At 42.6% G+C, this 18,930-nt stretch overlaps 1 protein-coding gene across 3 annotated transcripts in view; it reads right to left on the bottom strand.

Moving 5' to 3' along the window:
- Nucleotides 1–18,930, bottom strand: part of HYCC1 (hyccin PI4KA lipid kinase complex subunit 1) — a 74,797-nt gene that overhangs the window by 24,121 nt on the left and 31,746 nt on the right. For all 3 annotated transcript variants that reach the window (XM_075922215.1, XM_075922217.1, XM_075922216.1), the window contains exons 3-7: nucleotides 18,199–18,300; nucleotides 11,640–11,819; nucleotides 4,722–4,802; nucleotides 4,177–4,292; nucleotides 2,062–2,157 (exon numbers count right to left, since the gene is read on the bottom strand). In XM_075922215.1, the coding sequence (XP_075778330.1) occupies nucleotides 2,062–2,157; nucleotides 4,177–4,292; nucleotides 4,722–4,802; nucleotides 11,640–11,819; nucleotides 18,199–18,300 (575 nt within the window). The remainder of the gene's footprint in view (nucleotides 1–2,061; nucleotides 2,158–4,176; nucleotides 4,293–4,721; nucleotides 4,803–11,639; nucleotides 11,820–18,198; nucleotides 18,301–18,930) is intronic.

Here is an 18,930-nt window from a genome sequence, read left to right as displayed (position 1 = left end):
AAGCAGCATTCCTCTGCTACACAGCACCAAAAGTAGGGAAAAGATAACGAAAACAGAGGCATTAATTTCCACTGCCGCTATTAAAGATATCTAAATAGATAATTCTGTATTTATATAAAATACAAAAAAATCAAAGATTAGATAAATTCACATAATCAACATGTTGCCGACGTTATCACTAATCTTAAATTTGACCTTTGTGACATGACATCTTTAAAGCAGGAGTGAGGAACCTCAGGCCCAGGGGCCAGATGCAGCCCCTGGCTTGCTTGGATCCAGTCCCTGAGGCTCCGGGGCCTCCGAAGCATTGGGAAGCCCGCACTAGCACTCCAGCCGCCCTGCTGCCCCACCGCAAGGCTACAGAACACAATGCAAAAAAGGTTCTCCACCCAAGCTTTAAAGGTTTGTCATTATGAATAGCTACAGTGTCACATTTCCAAAGCTCGGATTGAAAAATAATTAGTCTTTCTAGAAAGGCTGTTCAGTGTAACTCAGATTGGACAGATCCTTCAGCAGACCCACACAAAAATGGGAATGACTAAGATAGTAGGCTGATTCACTTAAAAATGAGGGGAAAAGGAAAACTCATGAGGGAAAATTCCACTACTTGTTCCACCGATCCTCCTCTGACTTAACTCAGCACATTTTATTCTGTAGATCTGGTGAAAAGACAAATCCTGGACTTCTTGTGCAAACCTGTTCCATTCCTTTGATTCCCTAAATTGCTTTCCTCCAGGAAATCTTTGGAAAGCAGACTGTATGTGGGACTGAAGGACTTTAAGTCCTGCTATTACACAGTTCATGTTTGTAGATTTATAAGAATCAAAATGGATCATCATTCATGATCCAAATTCAAGTATTTAGAAATGAACTTGTGTTTGTACCTTGCATCCTCAGCCACTCTTATTTGGTTAACCCTCAAGAGAATCATTACAACTTAATGAAGCAAGATAATGAATGCCTCGCTCTCCTCCTATTCAACCCTTAACTACTACACATTTCTGGAACCTCCTCCTCAGGTCTCCAAAATACCACTATCATCTAGCAAAATGTCAGGCACACTTCTCTTGGTATAAAAGAATTCTTCATTATACTTACAAATTAAAAAAAGTCTCCTACTAATTAACACACACAACTAAACTTGACAGCAGTAACTACCTTTTCCAAGTTTCTGTGATGGAGCTTGAGATCTGAGTTAATGACAAATGGAAAACTGCAATGTGTTATTGTTTATGGAATTTCAAGGCTTTGGTTCTTATTTATAGCTACACAAGAAAGTTACCCTATCGTTAACACAACATCACTTCAAAGACAGCCACTAGACAAAATTTGCAGGATTTATGAAGAATCTTCAGATTATACAAGAATCGTTTTCTTCATTGCATCTACTCTACTGACTTGCAATTTTTCTGCAAGAAATATACAAGTCACTTCTTCTGTTTGAGCAAATACATCCCAAGAGTTTTCAGATGAATGACTGATTAATATTTACCTTTAAAGTAACATTTATAAGGCAGTTGATCATTAAACTTAAAATAAAATATATTTTCATAAAATGATAAATAAAAAAGTTTCCAAAAAAAAATGAATTTACATTTGTCATATACGTTGCCACTTCCAATGTCCTGATAATTATAACTTTTTTACCCTTCCCAAATCTTAGTAAATTATTAAATTAGTCAAGTTTCCAATTACATAGCAACAAACTGTAACGCAACAAAACTTGATTTAACAAAACTTAGCAATGGGATACTAAAAGACCTTCAAAAAATAAATTACTTCTGACAATTTTTACGTAGTATTTCTATCAAAAAATTACTATAAAATTAGAAAAAAAATCTAGATTATTTCATTATCTCTTCTATTGATGAGTCGCATAAAGTAAGAATGGGAAAAAGGTCATTGTAAGTATAGAAAGTGTGTGACTGTAAACCAAAACAATTTACAGGGTTCTTGGGGAATACAAGTGTAATACATGACTGTTTTAACTCCTTGTTTAAAACAGTCTGGACTTCATGTTGCCTGTGTCTGTTTAATATATTCAGCCTAAAGAATGTGTACCTTGAGCAAATCTGACACAATGATTGAAGAGAAATTGCAGGCATGTAGCTTAAGGCAGCATTATAACACAGCAGCAGGAATGTCAGTACTTCAAACCTAAAAACAAAATATTCAAAATAATAAAAGTTACAGTTTAAAGTATCAAAAAAATTAGTAGTTTTTTAAAATGTTAACATAGAGAATAAAATGATAAAAATGCCATTCACATAAACCATACTAGAGATTATACTACAAGCAACACAGATTTGCAGCATTATAGAATCACAGAAATGTAGGTTTAAAAGGAACCTTAAGAAGCCATCTTGTCTAGCATCCTGTGTTGGGCAGGCCCACTGCTGGGGTGTGGGGGGAAGGAGGCGTCCGGGGGGGGGGGGGGGAAGAGGGAGGGAAGAGTTCAGAGGAGAAGATGGTAACTGCTACCCAAGGATAGCAGTGTGATTCAAAAAAAAAAAAAAAAAAAAAAAAAACAGGGCTCCCAGCTGTCGCTACTGCATCAGCAGCCGGAAGCCCCAAGCCTTTTAAATCCCTCCTGGAGCAACACCTCTTCCATGCCAGGCCCCACTCCTTCCAGAGCGTAGAGCTGCCCAGTGAGTCAGGGGCTCAGTGAGTCTGTCAGCTCCACTGCTACAGAGGCTAAAACAAATATACATAGAGCAAACCCCATAGGTCTTTCTCCAACCTGCTCATAAAACCTCCAGTGATGAGAATTCCATAACCTCCCTTAGTAGCCTATTCCAGAGCCACACTATCCTTATAGTTTGAAAGTTTTTCCTAATACACTTGTTTTCCTAATACACTTGGGCCTCTTTAATCTGGCATTCCCTGGGAAACAGGATATACCAGATTAAAGAATTTTCCAGGCCAGGTAGGGCACTGCAAGGTCAGAGCATGAAGGGGACGGGGTGGGGCGCTTACCTGGCATCCCACTCCTGGGAGCACACATGGCTCTATGCCCCATGCCGGCCCCTGCTGCTACGGGAGCAGCAGGGAAAAGCCTCAGGAGAATTGCATCACTGCACTGCTGTTCCCCCAGCTGAGGGAAGGGAGAGCAGCAGGACACAGAGCCACTTCTTCCTCTCTCTGCCAGGGTCTGTACCATGCGTGTTCCCCAATAAGGGACACACTGGAGTACAGAAGTTCATGTGTATCTAACTTAAGTCTTCCTTGCCGCAGTTTTCATTACTATTTATCTTTTCTTCAGTAAACTTGATCATTGGCCTCTTTGTAAGAGCCCTAAATATATTTGAAGACTTATCAAGTCCCTGTCTCTCCCTGAGTCTTGTATTCTCAAAATTAAATCTGACCAGGGTGTGTGTGTGTGGTTTTTTTTTTAAACCTTCTCATAGGTCTAAACATTTTATTATTTTTTTAGCTCTACTTTGTATGTTCTCCAATTTGTCCATGTGTTTCCTAAAGTGAGGCACCTAGATCTGAATCCTATATTCCAGCTCTACGAATGCCAAGTAGAGTGAGATAACTACTAACAGGAATGTTTCTCACACACAACACTCCTGCTAATACCCCCCAGGATGATAATAGCCTCTCTCACAACTACAACATAGGATTGATTCATTAAATTTGGGATCTACTATAACCCCCAAGTCCTTTTCAGCAGTACTATCAACTAGCCAATTATTTCCCATTTTGTATATGCATATTTGATTTTTCTTTAAAAGAAGTACTTTGCACTTCTATTAACTGAATTTTGTCTTGTTGAAATTAAACAAATTCTCCAATTTGTCACGGTCATTTAGAATTCTAATTCTGTAAACTAATTCTGTGCTTGCAAACCCTTCTAGTTTGGTGTCGTCATCCACCAGTTTTGGAAACCTACTCACTTCCCAATATCCAAGTAACAAACAAAAATAGTGGGTAGTACCAGACCCAGCACTAGGGATCTAAAGAGTAACCATTTAAACCATTAACTGATAAAAATCAGCTTATTGGTTTCCATTACAATTATACCTTGGCTCCCTGGGAGCAGACTACTTACAATTGTAAAGTTAGAAAATATTAGATAATAAAGATAGCAAGAGAACACAAAGCCAAAAATAATTAAGCCACTTTAACCATTTTTATGGATTTTCTTACAAGATTTACAACCAACCATTTTACCTATTTTGCGCTGTTAACATCTCTCTTTGAGGATGAGGTCCACTGTACACCACTCTGGACAAACCATGCTGGGATAAAGCTCCCTCTGTAAGAGCCATGGAACCAATGCTGGAAGGCTAAAGTAAACAGGTATTTGAATAAAGCATTCCAAACATATGTACTCTTCAAGTCTCATTACACAGTAGGGTAAAAATAGACAAAATTATGGAAAAATTGTGTATGTGCATACATTTTGAACCTACATAAATCTAGTTGCTGTATTATGTAACATAAGAAAGCCGCCACCTTAAGATTAGGAGAAAAAGTTAAAAAACAAAGCTATGAAAAAGCTGGCCCTTAAATAGCTCAAAAATTGTTTTTAAAACATGTCAAGCTTAAATTACCTCATTAGAAGAATAGCCATGAAAGGTATTGTTAGAAAAATCAAATGTGACATTAATTCTCCCCCCCCCTCCCCACACTGCCTTCTTTAACTGGCCTCAGCATAAAAAAAAAGCTACACAATCCACATGGTAACAGCCATGCATTTAAGTAACGTCACTCACTTCATGATACACTGAAGGTTTGGACAAGGATGGAATTGTGAAACTCAGCACTTTACTATGACCCTGTTTGTTAACTATTTCCTGTAAAACACAAAAGACATCAAGGGTTACGTCATACAATTTCTTGCATGTTAACTATGATTTTCACAATAAAAAATGAATAGTCTAGGGGAAATTCAGATATTAATTATCCTTTTCTGCTCTAGAATGCAGATATCTAGATGAAAGTTTAATGTACCCTTGACACTTTCTCCAAAACTGAAGTGTTCTTGGGTATTTATGAATACATTTAAAATAAAGGCATTTGTTAACTGGTATATACACTGATCCTTTTAAATGATATACAAGAGACATACATTTCTACAGTGTTGCAAAATACTTGTCTTGAATAGATATGCAATCCCTTAATCTAGCAGTATTATCCATTATTTTTAAAAGCTACACAGTATCCATTATTTACTACTACTAAAGTAGCAAAGGTTCATGGTCAATAAATGTGGTAAGTCCGTCATTACTGAACTACAGAGTCAGGGTTAACAGGATTTAAAAAAACAAACAAACAAACAAAAAAACCAACTTTGAAGAAAGAATAAATCCATCTTCAGCCTAACATGATCTAATAATACCGGATAAACTCTCTCTCAAAACATGTACTAATACTTTCAATTTCTTGTGCAAATATCTACTTAAGGGGTGAGGTTAAAGGACCATAGAAAGACTACATTCATGGATGCAAGGTCTCAAAGAAAGGGAATTACTGTCCTGCAAGATGAGCCCTTTAGAATACCTGGCATTTTATCCTTGTATTGTAGTGCATGATTAACAGAACAAGCAAAAAACATATGCTAACAAGTCCACTGTGTTTCAAAGCAGGCTTCAGAAATGGGAAATGGTCAGAAATCAGACCAGATTGGAAGAATTGAGGCAGAATCAACAAATGATACACAAGAGTACTGTTAGGATCCACAAGAAAGAGGGAACAATAAAGAATGTAGCACAGACGCTGTAAGGAGTCCCTTCAGATACTAGCATCATGAAGGACCCAGGACATTCACAATAAAGCATACATACTTAGCAAAAAGATACCTGGGACTGCCAGTCAGAGGCAGGCCTGGCTTACATTTTATCCCACTACCACTCTCCACAAGGGTCAAACATCTAAGAGCTAGAGGATTTCAGCCTGTCTCTTGATAAGGTGCTAACATCCAGGATTTAAATTCTACCTAGATGTTATACTTAGAACAATCTTTTCAGTTATAAGCAATTTACCCCACTTTATATCTACAGATTCAGTCAATTACATGGAATTTAGGACACAGAGGGCTATGTATTTTAAATATCTATTGTCTAAAGCATGGAACATTTTAGATATTTAACCCTTCAACACCAAAATCTCTCTCTAAAGGTAAGAAGAGAGAAAGTTTAAGGAGAATGGAATTTTAAGAGGGACTCTATGACACTGAGATCACTATGCTGGAAAATCAAAGGTACGAAGGTGGAGTGAAGGAGTGGCAAAGCAGAAAGGATGGTTAGATTTGAGCAGATGAAACCTCACTGGTATACCATTCTTTAGCCAGAATACAGCTACATCACTCTCCATGTCACCATCAATCCCGAAATTATTGGCATTTCCTCATTCCTTAGCCAGGAGGCAAGAGTAATTGACTAGGAGTCTGGTCTCCACAGATTCCCAATGAACCCATAATCATTTCCAGAGAGGCAGAGGATTACTGCTCCTGTAGTCGTACTGACTCAAATAACTGGGGGGGAAGGGAAGATGCCAATGTCTGTGAACAGAACACGCACTCTACTTAGGCCTGTCCAGGAGAGAGAAGAAAAGAGAACATACAAGAGAAGAACAGACTGTCTGAGAGAATGCCTAATATTCTTCCTATAGAACATTACAAATCCAAACTACTTCTGCTAAAAGCAGAACACCAATTTTCGGTAATGCCTGCTAAGATATATAGGATGCCAAAACTCTTCTAGGGAGCTGTATCCATGAGTGCTGATAGACATGGTTATCCAATTGTCCATTTCTAAACTGACTTTACCTGTCTGAGAAAAAAGTTACCAGAGTATCATGGAGATACTCCACTGAAGAACTGTAATATGTTGCCCAAAGTCTTGCCTAACAGTGGCTTGTAACAGACACTTCAGTGGAAGGTATATGAAACTCGAAACAATTACAGAGTAATACTTTCATAGGGAAAAATTCTGCCTACGCCTTGCCCCATCAGCTAGTGGTGGGTCTATGCTCTAAACAAAAGTATGAGTGATTATTCCTAGCTTATCTTGCCTAGATGTAAACATATTTTCTCCTCCACATAAATATCAAATCTTTCTACACCTCCTGAGCATTTGCTTCACTGATACATTGTGGTAACAAGTTCCACAGGTCCATTTACCTAGCAGTTAGGTTAGAGGTAACTTTTGGTTAGAGGTAACCAATTGACCTAATCATATGACTTTTAATTAAAATGATTCTTCCTCTTACAGATAATTGCATAAGTTAAATATAAAACTAAAGATGGAAACTAGTAAGAATTGCTCATCTGAGGGGACTGGCATCCCTAATCCTTTGAAGTGGAAATTTTCAGGTGCTTCAAAGAGGTTCATTCCCTCCACCCCAAGAAATGAAAGCACTTAATATACAGAGATCATCACTTTTAGCATTAACCTACATGTCTTCTCTGCTGGCATTTTTAAGAGACTGAAAGAATCAGACACTTGTTTCATCCTTTCAGTTAACTGCTCATTTCAATTATTTGTTGAACCACAGGATGCAGAGAAATATCCTGTTTCTTTTTAAAACCCCACACAATACAGTAAAACTCCGATGGTCCGGCATCTGACAGTCCGGCACTCCTGATGGTCCAGCACCATAAGGAACCCGGAAGTGCTCCGGGCAGCCGGACCATTGAGGCTGCTCTGCCCCCAGCTTCCCCGATTCAGCCACTGCTAAAACTGACCAGCGGCTGAATCGGGGAAGCCGGAGGCAGAGCAGCTGGAGTGCTGCTGGGTAGGTCTCCTAGCGCTGCCCCTCGGGGCTGCAGGGCCAACCTGGCAGCACCCCAGGTGTCCCCGATTCAGCCGCTGCTGAAACTGACTAGCGGCTGACTCCAGGAAGGCCGGGGCAGAGCAGCTCTGCCTCGGGCTTCCTGGAGTCAGCCGCTGGATCAGTATCAGCAGCAGCTGATTTGGGGACACCTGGGTTAGAGCTGCTGGGGTGCTGCCGGGTTGGTCCAGTAGCGCCGAGGGGCAGCGCTAGGGGACCTACCCAGCAGCACCCCAGCTGTTGTGCCCCAGGCGTCCCAAGAGCAGGTGGGGTGCTGCCGGGTTGGTCTCGCCACGCCAAGGGTCGGCGCTACAGGACCAACCCAGCTGCTCTGCCCCAGGCGTCTCCGATTCAGCCGCTGCTGGTCAGTTTCAGCAGCAGCTGAATCAGGGACTCCTGGGGCAGAGCCGGACTATCAGAAGTGGGGGCTATGAGGGGTCTGGGGTGGCATCCCCCCCCACCCCAGACCCCTCATAGCCCTCCCTTTCGATAGTCCGGCATATCTGATAATCTGGCACCCCCTGGGTCCTAAAGGTGCCGGATTATCGGAAGTTTACTGTACTTATAGATCCATGAGTAACTGTGTGGGAGGGGGAGGAATAAAATCAGTATGTTAGTGTTATTTCAGAATGTCTTGGGAAAAAATATAAAAACTAGGCAGAGGCTCTCTTGAAGACTTAAGTTTATCCTTAACCAAATCATTATTGCACCAAGCCGCTAGAAGATAGATGGAAACAGATGGGGTTATAAGAATAATAATAGAGAAACCTTTGATAACTGACTATTCTAAAGATAGAAAGTTGTGGGTACAGCTTCAGGTTATTTTTTCTGAAATGAAAGTGAATGACTTTTTTTCCTAGCAGGAGAAAACAAGAGATTATTCAGATATACTTTGACCACCCTGGATGCCTGTGCTATCAGAGATGCTAGTTCAAAATGAATCACAATTCCAGACAGAAACCTAGAGCAGGAAACAAGAGGTCCTGTTTGCGCAGAAGACTGTCTAGGAATGCTCTCCTCTTTTCAATCATAGTTAAATTTATGGAGGAGCATGTGTGCATGCTTGCTTGGAGGTGTGCATAAAGCCACTTAGGCTACATCTACACTGCAGCCTTCTTGCAGAAAAACTTATGCAAATTAAGCTTATACAAAGGAAGAATAAGGGGGGGAGGGGGGCACAGAATGTAGGGAGGTTGGGGGACTCCTTCAGTGGCACAGTGGCTAAGGTACCTGCCTGCAGAGTCACAGGTCAAGGGTTCAAGACCAGCCCCCCCAATCCTCAGAGAACAGTCAAGGCTGGGGGGCTCCTCCAGTGGCACAGTGGCTAAGGCATCCACCTCCAGAGCTACAGGTGGGTACTCTGATAGGAATTTTTTGTGCAAAAAAAACCATCTTGCACAAGAGCCATTCTTCATCAGGAAGAGTCTACCCGGCTCTTTTTTGTGCAAAATCCTCTTGTGCAAAAGCGGCTGCTCATTAATTATGCAAATGAAACAGCAATATTCCACACCACACTTAATTTGCATAAGCTTTTCCGCCAGAAGGCTACAGTATAGCTGTAGCCCTCGAGAGACAGTTACACAAAATTGTCTAGAAGTTTGCATGAAAAAAAAAAAAAAAAAATCTTGGGCTGAACTTGGTTCACCGCTTTGCCACAGAAGGTCTTCCTTTTTACCACCCCTAATTTCTTAGAGTTTTAAATAAACCCCTTTCCCAAACCTGTCCTCTCTCTCATTGTCCTGATCTCTCCCATAGAAATAGAAAGCACAAGGAATAAGACTAAAGGAGCATTTCTTCAGCTGGAGTCCACGAGGGAACTTCAGGGAGTCAGCTACACACACTCCCTCCCTGGACTTCCTGCATGCTGGGTAGGGATGAAAGCCTAGGCTTATCGGGTAGTCAAGTCACTACTCTAGGCACTTTTCTCCCGTCCCTTGCTGCCTCTCTATCAGAAGCAGAAGGGGAGGGGAGAGAGTTAAAGCAGGAGCCAGTGCTGGGAGAGCCAGTTTAAAAGCCAGTTCACCCCAGCACCATCTCCGTTGGGGTGGGGGTAGGCAAAACAGGACAGGCAGAGGCGCAGCGGGGGACCAGGAATGGGCTGGGACTCAGCTGTCCCGGTTCATGCCTGGTCCCAGATGCTGCACCTCTGCTTTTTAAATGTAGTAAGAGCCTGGCAGGAGCTAAGCCTGCTGCAGCTCTGCAGTTTCTCCCCTTATCAAGTAGTCAACTGAAATTCCATCGACCTCTTGATTAGCTAATTACATGCAATTTAACATCCTTAAATGCCAAGGAACGCTTGTTTAATGACATTCAGAAGACACCAATAGCATTGCTAGGTGTCCAGTTTTCAATAGTGCAACAGGAGGCTGGAACTAATTCAGGCTCCCTTCCTGACCTGGCTCCCAGACGCAGCCACTACGTGCATGGGCAGCCAGGGAGGCTCCGTCCACTGTCCCCAAGCATTGGCTCCGTAGTTCCCAAAGGCCAGGAACTGCAGCCAAGGGAGCTATGGAGGTAGCACCTGTGAGGTAAGCACTGCCAGGACCCCACTTCCCAAACCCCCTCTGGCAACCCAGAGTCCCCTCCCACTCCTAAACGCCCTCCCAAAGCCCACACTCCACCAACACCCCAACCCTCCCAGAGTCTCCTCCCCATCCCAAACATCTCATGCCCAGCCCCACCCCAGATACTGTTCCTCCAGTGTAATCCTAACCCCCCTCCCACACGCCAACCCCGTCCCAGCCCAGAATCTCTTCCCACATCCAAGCTCCCCCTCCCCCAAGAGCCTGCATCCCTCAACTCCTGACCTCAGCCCAGAGCCCCCTCCAAAGCTCCAAATCCCTCTTGCCTGACCCACACAGATCCCATACCCCAGCCAGAGCTCTCAAGCCTCCACAAATCTACCCTCTGCACCAGCCCAGAGTCCCTTCCCACACTCCAAGCCCTTCCCCAGCTTAGTGAAGTGAATGAGGGTGAGGAAGAGCAAGTGGGGATGGGACCTTGGAGAAAGGGCACGGCCTGTGGTCCCCCAAAAAATGTGTATCAAATTGTGGGTCCTCAGGTTGCTAAATGGCTGAACTGGAGAAAATCCTGAAAGAGAAGACACAAAGCTTTACAGCAGAGTAACACTGGAAACAACAGGATGGGAAAGCAATCAGCATTTGTGCTCCAAGTTTTGGATGTGATACAAGCTAAAAACACAATCCATTTAGCTACAGATGAAAAATAAGTTACTATTCTAATATTAGATATGAATAAAATTTCCCCATAAAGTTTTATAGCATGAAAGGAAATCGATTTAAGTGCCTTAGTCTCAACAAACTGTTTTCTAAGTTTTTGTTTCTAAGATGGTCTATCTTAAATACAGTATCTCTGTAATACTACCTGCTAAAAAGATTTGGTCAAATATATTCTTCATTGAACGGGAGGAAATTGGTACTTTTAGCTTATCCCAACGATTAGTTTAAAAGCATGACGGAGAGACTGTTGGCAATTCCAAGGCAGATCTTTCCAAAAGAGGAAAAAAAACTGAAGACAGTGACATGACGACAAAAGCAGAGTTGATCTTGAGCAGATTAAAGGCATGGATTTCAGACTGGTGGCCTTGGCCCTAGGATGCCAAGTGAAATGGGTGCTGTTTATATAATTATAGGACTGGCCTTACAGACAACATATAAAGCTGCATTTATAGCTTATAAGCAACAGGTATGGGATTCTTAGACTAGAAACACACAGGATCTTCATTTTTGTCTTGAAGAAAACCTTAAATGATTTACTCTCCACTCCAGTAAGAGTTTATCTACTACTAACAAAACCCACTAACGTTTGAGATATTTAAGAAATTTCATGCAAATACAAACCAAGTTATAAATTCCTAGAAGAAGAGCCTCTATACAACCACTGCTCTGCAGATCTCTGCTGGCTGAGACTGCAAGGTAACACCACATCAATTCTGGCAGAAACTGCAGGGTGAATCGTAGTAGTCGTTCCTCTCCACTGCGATAGAACTCAAAAAGCTGGTGGCAAACTGGCTCTAACAGCTGGAATATAAAATGTGAATGTCAATGGAATAAAATCTGATCACAAGATAATGTTCCCTGCTGCTAAGTATGGAGACAAAAAATATTTTTTCAAAGCAGAAGTAACTGAACTTGTAACAAATTATACATTAACTTCATGTGTACAGGCAGTCCCCGGGTTACGTACAAGATAGGGACTGTAGGTTTGTTCTTAAGTTGAATCTGTATGTAAGTCGGAACTGGCGTCAGCCGCTGCTGAAACTGATCAGTTTCAACTGCGGCTGCATCTGGACACCAGTTCTGACTTACATACAGATTCAACTTAAGAAACCCAGGCATCCCCAAGTCAGTTGCTGCTGAAACTGATCAGCGGCTGATTCCAGGAAGCCTGGGGCAGAGCAACTCTGCCTCGGGCTTCCTGTAGTCAGCCGCTGTTCAGTTTCAGCAGCGGCTGACTTGGGGACGCCTGGGGCAGAGCAGCTGGGGTGCTGCTGGGTTGCTCCAGTAGCGCGGCTCCTCGGTGCTACTGGAGCAACCCAGCAGCACCCCAGCTGCTCTGCCCCAGGCGTCCTGATTCAGCCGCTGCTGAAACTGACCAGCAGCGGCTGAATCAGGATGCCTGGAGCAGAGCAGCTGGGGTGCTGCCGGGTTGGTCCGGAGCGGCGCTGCAGGACCAACCCGGCAGCCCCCAGCTGCTCTACCCCAGGGGTAGGCAAGAAAAGCCTGGTCTGCTGGGGGGGAGGGGGCACTAGCTGCACTCCCCCCCAACAGACCAGGGAGACGGGGGTGGCGGGACCGCCCAAGTCCTCCATGGCTTTGCTCAGTCTCCCTGGTCTGCTGACCTGGGAGACGCGGAGCAAAGCCGCAAAGCATGCGGGCAGCGGGACAGTCCAGGCGCACCGCGGCTGGCCCACTGCTGGCGTGCTCCATGGCTTTGCTCCCTATCTCCCTGGTCTGCTGGTCGGGAGACGGGGAGCAAAGCCGCGGAGCACGCCCGCAGGGGGACAGCTCAAGTGCGCCCGGGCTGTCCCGCTGCAGGCTTGCTCCAAGGCTTTGCTCCCCGTCTCCCTGCAGACCAGGGAGACAGGGAGCAGCTTTTCTCGCCCCGGAGGATGGGGGCGGGGGACCGCAGTGCATCTGGGCGTCCCGCCGCTCCCGTCCTCTGGGGCGAGAAAAGCCCTGTTCGTAACTCGGGGACTGCCTTTAATTAAGTAACCGATAGAGGCTGGCTGAATCTCCCATCCACCCAAATTCACCCTCCTTTGTCCCTCTTCAATCCCATAAAGGGGTTGGATAAAGAAAAATCTTGGTAAATAATCATAAGTGGGCAGTAGTAGTAGCAGCAGCAGCAGCAGAACTGGTAAAAACTTTCAAAACAATAGAAACGTAAGTGTGAACACAGTACAGTATTCTCACTGAGTCAGCAATACAGCTTTGCTGTGCAATCTAAACGAAAGACTACTAAGAACTACAAAACATTAACTCCCCAACCCTGAAAATGAATGAAGTTAGCACCATCTGAAACAGGCAAGGACTAGATTTTAAGAGGGCCAAGTCCTATACATAGAAGTAAAAGATTTTGAATCTCTTATCTACAAGTAGTGAGAGTAAAGGCTCTTGCCCTGGCTATAAAATAAAGAGGTCTGAGTAAACTGATTAGAAAATAGATCCTTGATGCACCAACATTAGCAGGCTTTACACAACTGAGATTCTCCATCCAATTTATAACCAATTTAAACCAATTTTAGCTAGCACTTTAACTACTAAACCATGACAATTGCTATAGCCACATTGTAGCAACTGCTACAAGAGTTAAGGAATGTGTGACAGGGCAACCCCTGAGCAAATACTGCTCAGAGTTACTCACATACTTGGAGGATTAGTGTTTTCCTTGGGCATCATGGGAGCTTGACTTTGGTGTGCCTTACTGCAACAGAATGCACAATACACAATTTTATATTGAATATGAACTGAACTACACAAGTGCAACCCAACAGTATGGGATTTAGACATCCATGCGTCAGGAAAGAGTACAGTTCAAGTCATTACACAATCTAGTCCTCCTTACTCAGTGGTTTAAATTCAGTCTGAAAGTTACTTGTCAACTTTTTACTCCATCTGATGCTATTTCACTTTCTATCTTCAGAACGTAGTCTCACGTGGAAAAGTTATTGCTATAGAAAGGAGATTTTTTACAGTTACTTCCATGGACCAAGATAAAAACCAGGACCAAAGTAGCAAGTATTAATTAGATGCATGTTTCCTACTCCATTATTCCATTCAGTGTTGAAACTGAAATATATCGAGCATCACTTCTTCCGTATCCAGAAACTCGCAACTATTGCAGGCTCCATTTTTCAGTGAATGCATAACCCCATATGCAAGTTTCAAAGCTGGATCAATTCCTTTACTGGCACAGAATTTCCATTCCTCTGCTTTTTTAAGAGAGACACTCATTTCACAGCATAAAATCATTACTGAAGAGGAAAGAATTAATTTACTCTAATCATGCAATACAAAAACAATTGCACTACATTGTATTTTTGTAGGCCTCCAATTCCCACTGATGTTAACAAAAGCTAAATACCTAACTCCCTTGAAGTGATTTTGAAAAAAAAAAAAAAAACCCCACCACCCATAATAGTTTGACTAATTTATTCTCATGCACAAAAATGAAACTTTATTGATATTTCAATTGGAACCAAGCAGTCACAGTGCTATAGTCAGGTAACTAGGCCATATAATATTTTGAAATGATGACTAATATAAACAGACTCTCAGGGTACGTCTACACTACATGCCTCTGTCGCCAGAGGCATGTAGATTAGGCTACCAGACATACGAAAATGAAGCGGCGATTCAAATAATCGCCGCTTCATTAAATTTACATGGCTGCCGCGCTGAGCCGACAAACAGCTGATCAGCTGTTTGTCGGCTCAGCGCGATAGTCTGGACGCGCGGGTGGCGACATCAAAGGTATTTGTCGACCACCCAGGTATACCTCATCCCATACCTTTGATGTCGCCACCTGCGCGTCCAGACTATCGCGCTGAGCCGACCAACAGCTAATCAGCTGTTGGTCGGCTCAGCGCGGCAGCCATGTAAATTTAAATGAAGCGGTGATTATTTAAATCGCTGCTTCATTTTCCTATGTCTGGTAGCCTAATCTACATGCCTCTGGCGACAGAGGCATGTATTCTAGACGTACGCTTACTCTTGGGAAAATGTTGACAATGGAGACTGATGCTGGTATACCAAGTAACAGCTCTTGCTAAGGCTGTAACCATCAGCTGAGCACTGAGAAATTAATAGCTGAAAACCAGACAAGATCATCTGTATTTTAGTATTGTTCAAGGTAGGAGTTAAGATTTATAAAGAAGCATTTAGGGTTTAAATGATAAAATGCTTGTATGCTGCTCCATGCATTAATCTTAATTGTAATGTCTGCATCTGAAGTTATAAGGCAATATGTAGGTTTTACTTTAATTCATTTGCTTTAAAATTAATTATTCAACGGCCTTCCTTCAACTTGTGAAGGGGGGGTCCCTTCCTCCCATCAGGACAGACTATAAAAACTAAAAGGGCCATAGTGAAGCATCACAGTACAAAGACTGGGCCAAGAGAATCTTCAAAACTGTGAGAGGGCCATGTTCAAGGATGCTCATCCCATCGGTCTGAACTGACATTAAAAAATGTCATGGCTACATCTCTATTACTATTAAAAGATAGTGGACATGGAAATTAATAATATTTTTTGCTGTATGGATTCTTGCAAGGCTGGAACCAGAAAATAAAAGCAGAGATCCTCAGGTTCAAAACAAGTTAGCTCTAAGACAATAGTAATTTCTAACAGATTAGTAGTAATCTGTCACTTTTTGGAACCACTAACTGTGTATAACGATGTTGCCTAACTTGTATATAACTCATTTCTTCCTCCTAGTTAATAAATCCTTAGTTTATGATAGAAAAGCATTGGCTACAAGTGTTGTCCTTGGTGTGAGAGCTAATACACAAATTGACCTAAGGTAAGTGACTGGTCTCTTGGGACTGGAAACATGCTAAATATTTTGTAATTTTTGTAATACTATAACCATTTATCACTGAGTCCAGCTTACCTAGGTAGGAATATGGACTGACTAGGACTCCATGGTAAAACAGTCAGAGTGCTTTGGGAGTTCATGTCTGTTAGTTGGTGAAATATAGTTATAGAATGTACCACTAGTTTGAGGGGTCTACCCTGCTTTTTGGACAGTCTGATGTTAAAACCACTCCAGATAGTGTGACAGAGCCTTTTAGAAATGTTAGATACAACTCAAAACTGAAAATGTTCATTCTACTGACTGAGAAATGGATTCTAAGTCATCTAACTTCTTATTCTATCCCATCTTTTGCCACTAATGTAGCTTTGATAGAATTCATTCACACACACAATCTGAAAGTTATAATGCTATAAAATAATAGGATCAAAATAATGCTCAATATGAAAGAGGAGTGGTGAGAGAGGGCCCATCATTGCATTACTCACAAAGTCAGACGTATAAGGAGACAGACACAACATTTTTAACTTCCTTAAGTACTTTGATAGAGATGCCGGGTTACCGTAGTTATGATGTATAAACTGTGTACAGTCCATTGAAAATTACTACTAAAATGCACCACTTAAATAATTACAGGAGTACTGGAACTACTTAAACCAAGAGACAATTCAATCTTTATGACAACACTAAGGTTTTTCCATTTCATGGTCACAGGTAGTGAGGAGGAACCCAATGACAGTTCCACTCATTATGCCAGTGGAAGAGACAGCATGATGATGATATGCAGAGAGATGAGGACCCAGATCAGTTGATGAAATTTGGTATCAGCAAGGAACATTCCATCACATAAGCAGTGTGGCTGGCTTAAAGCACTGTAGAGTGCTAAAATTCTAATGTGAACCACTTAAGTGCATGGCATTTAGATATACGTCAAGATGAAGATTGAAAACTTTTGGTAATTGAAACTTAAGGTCATATTTTAAACCAGGGGGAAGCTGCACAGTCCTGAACATAAACATTTTGTTTCTTTTCCATAAACAAAACATAAAAATGGAAGACCAAGTGTAAGTCATTTACCAATGTTCTCAGCTAAGTTGACAACTGTACGCCAAGTAATAAAACATTTACAGCAATAACTGCAAGTAGAAACACTGATTGGGGTCTCCTCTCCTGAAGACACCACACAGCCAGTCATAGGTTCCAGTGTTCAGTTGGCCTTGAATCATGTCAGAGTTTATACAAGTCAATTTGCCAATTCACTTTTTAAACCCTATGCCTGAGTCCTGAACCACAGAAATGTGAGCTATAAGACTACATATGGTTTGCAAATAGTGAGACTGACAAATGAACCGCATGGTCAGTTGCGGTGCCGGCGCGCTTGTCAGTTTCAAGGCGCGGGAAACTGAAGCCGCTGCCGGCTTGCTTGTCAATTGCGGCTCCGCTCCCGGTGTTGGTGCTGAAGCCGCTCTGGCTCTAGATGATGAGGGCTCCTTTGTGCCGTTCCCCGTGAGTCGTGTGGACCCCCCGGAGGTCACTTTAGACGCCGCTGCCGGGGTTGAAGCTGCCACAGGGAGGGATCGCGCCCGGGGCGGCTTTGCCGCTTGGGAGTCAGTCGGTCCCGGAGAAGCCACTCTCCGCTTGTGCTGGGAGATTTTTGTGGCTGCTGGAGGGGTAGGGTCAGGCTGCAATGCCTTACCGAACATGAACATACGTAGTTTCATCTCCCGCTCCCTCCGGGCTCTTGAAGTTAGTTTGCGGCAATGGGTGCACTTGTCGGGGACATGAGTGTCTCCCAGGCACCTAATACAAGTATCATGGCCGTCAGCCGTTGGCATGGCTTCTCGGCAGACCGAACATTTCTTGAAACCAGTTGATCCTGGCATTTTGAGTCAGAGTTATGGAAAGATTGAAACTTGTTTAACCCGCTGCGGTTAGTCAATTTCACAGCTTCGCGCTTAGCCGCAGCGCTTCAGAGTGAAAAACAGTTTTAAGAACTACTTTTTTTTTTTTTTTTTTAAACAAGAGAACAGGTAAAGTGAACAGGAACACAGCTAACCCTAAGAACTCTAACTATTTACAGGTAGACAACTATCTAAACATGACTAGATAAGAGATCAGGGAGCTCCGACCGCGACCTGAGGCGGTTGAGAGGAACTGACGGTTGCCGGCTCGCGCGCGGCTGATCAAAGGCGCGAACGCTATCCTGGTGAATCACGCATGCGCGAGCCGGCGGGAGCACGGCTATGAAAAGTCTCCGAGCTGCGGCGCCGGGACGGGACCCGACACCTAGAGTGGAGCACCCACGGGGCCACTCGAAGAAGAATTACTGTTTTTACATCCGGATTAGAAATATAGGCACCTACCTCACTCTGTGGCTCCCGGATAACTTTATATAAAGATGAAACCAGAGAACTCTTGTCTTTCAAATTTGTAGCATAGCTAGATATAGATGATTCTGGAAGGGTCTGAAATCAACAAAAATAATTTTCCTTTCATGTTGTTACAGCAATATTTTACTGCCTATGCATTGAAAAGCGGCCATTTTATTGTGTCAGATGGCTTTTCTATTTTTACAACATCTTTTCAACAGCAACAGTATCCATTCACTGCTGTTTATTCTAGGAAAAAATAGGTTTCATGTAAAGAAACATTTCTCTATAAGCCTTACAGTTCAATAAAATCCCAATATTTTTATACAAACAGCTCAAAGACAAATTATTAAAACTTACATTTTACCATTCCAATTTTGTACGGAATTTAACTAAATTGGTTGGAAAAATACAGCTAAAAGGACAATTTCCACCACATTTAACCATCTGAATAGCATGCAAAAAATCAGTTTAAAAGAGAAACAGGAGATGAAATGTTGAGATTAGGACAAACATGCAATGAGGCATGGGGTTGATTTTTGTTTTGTTCTGCAAACAGTTATAACACCTGCATCCATATGGAAGCCACAGGATGTTCCAGAAGATCAGATTTGGTCTAATCTGAAGACACAGGTAGTTGCCAAATGTAGGTTTTGGTTTAGCTAGATTTAAGACACAAAAGGCCACCATAAAAATTTCAACAACTATTTTCTGAGTCCCTTTTCT

This window comes from Pelodiscus sinensis, chromosome 2 (genome assembly GCF_049634645.1).
Source record: "Pelodiscus sinensis isolate JC-2024 chromosome 2, ASM4963464v1, whole genome shotgun sequence".
NCBI lineage: Eukaryota > Metazoa > Chordata > Testudines > Trionychidae > Pelodiscus > Pelodiscus sinensis.
This window is presented reverse-complemented; position numbering and strand designations above follow the sequence as displayed.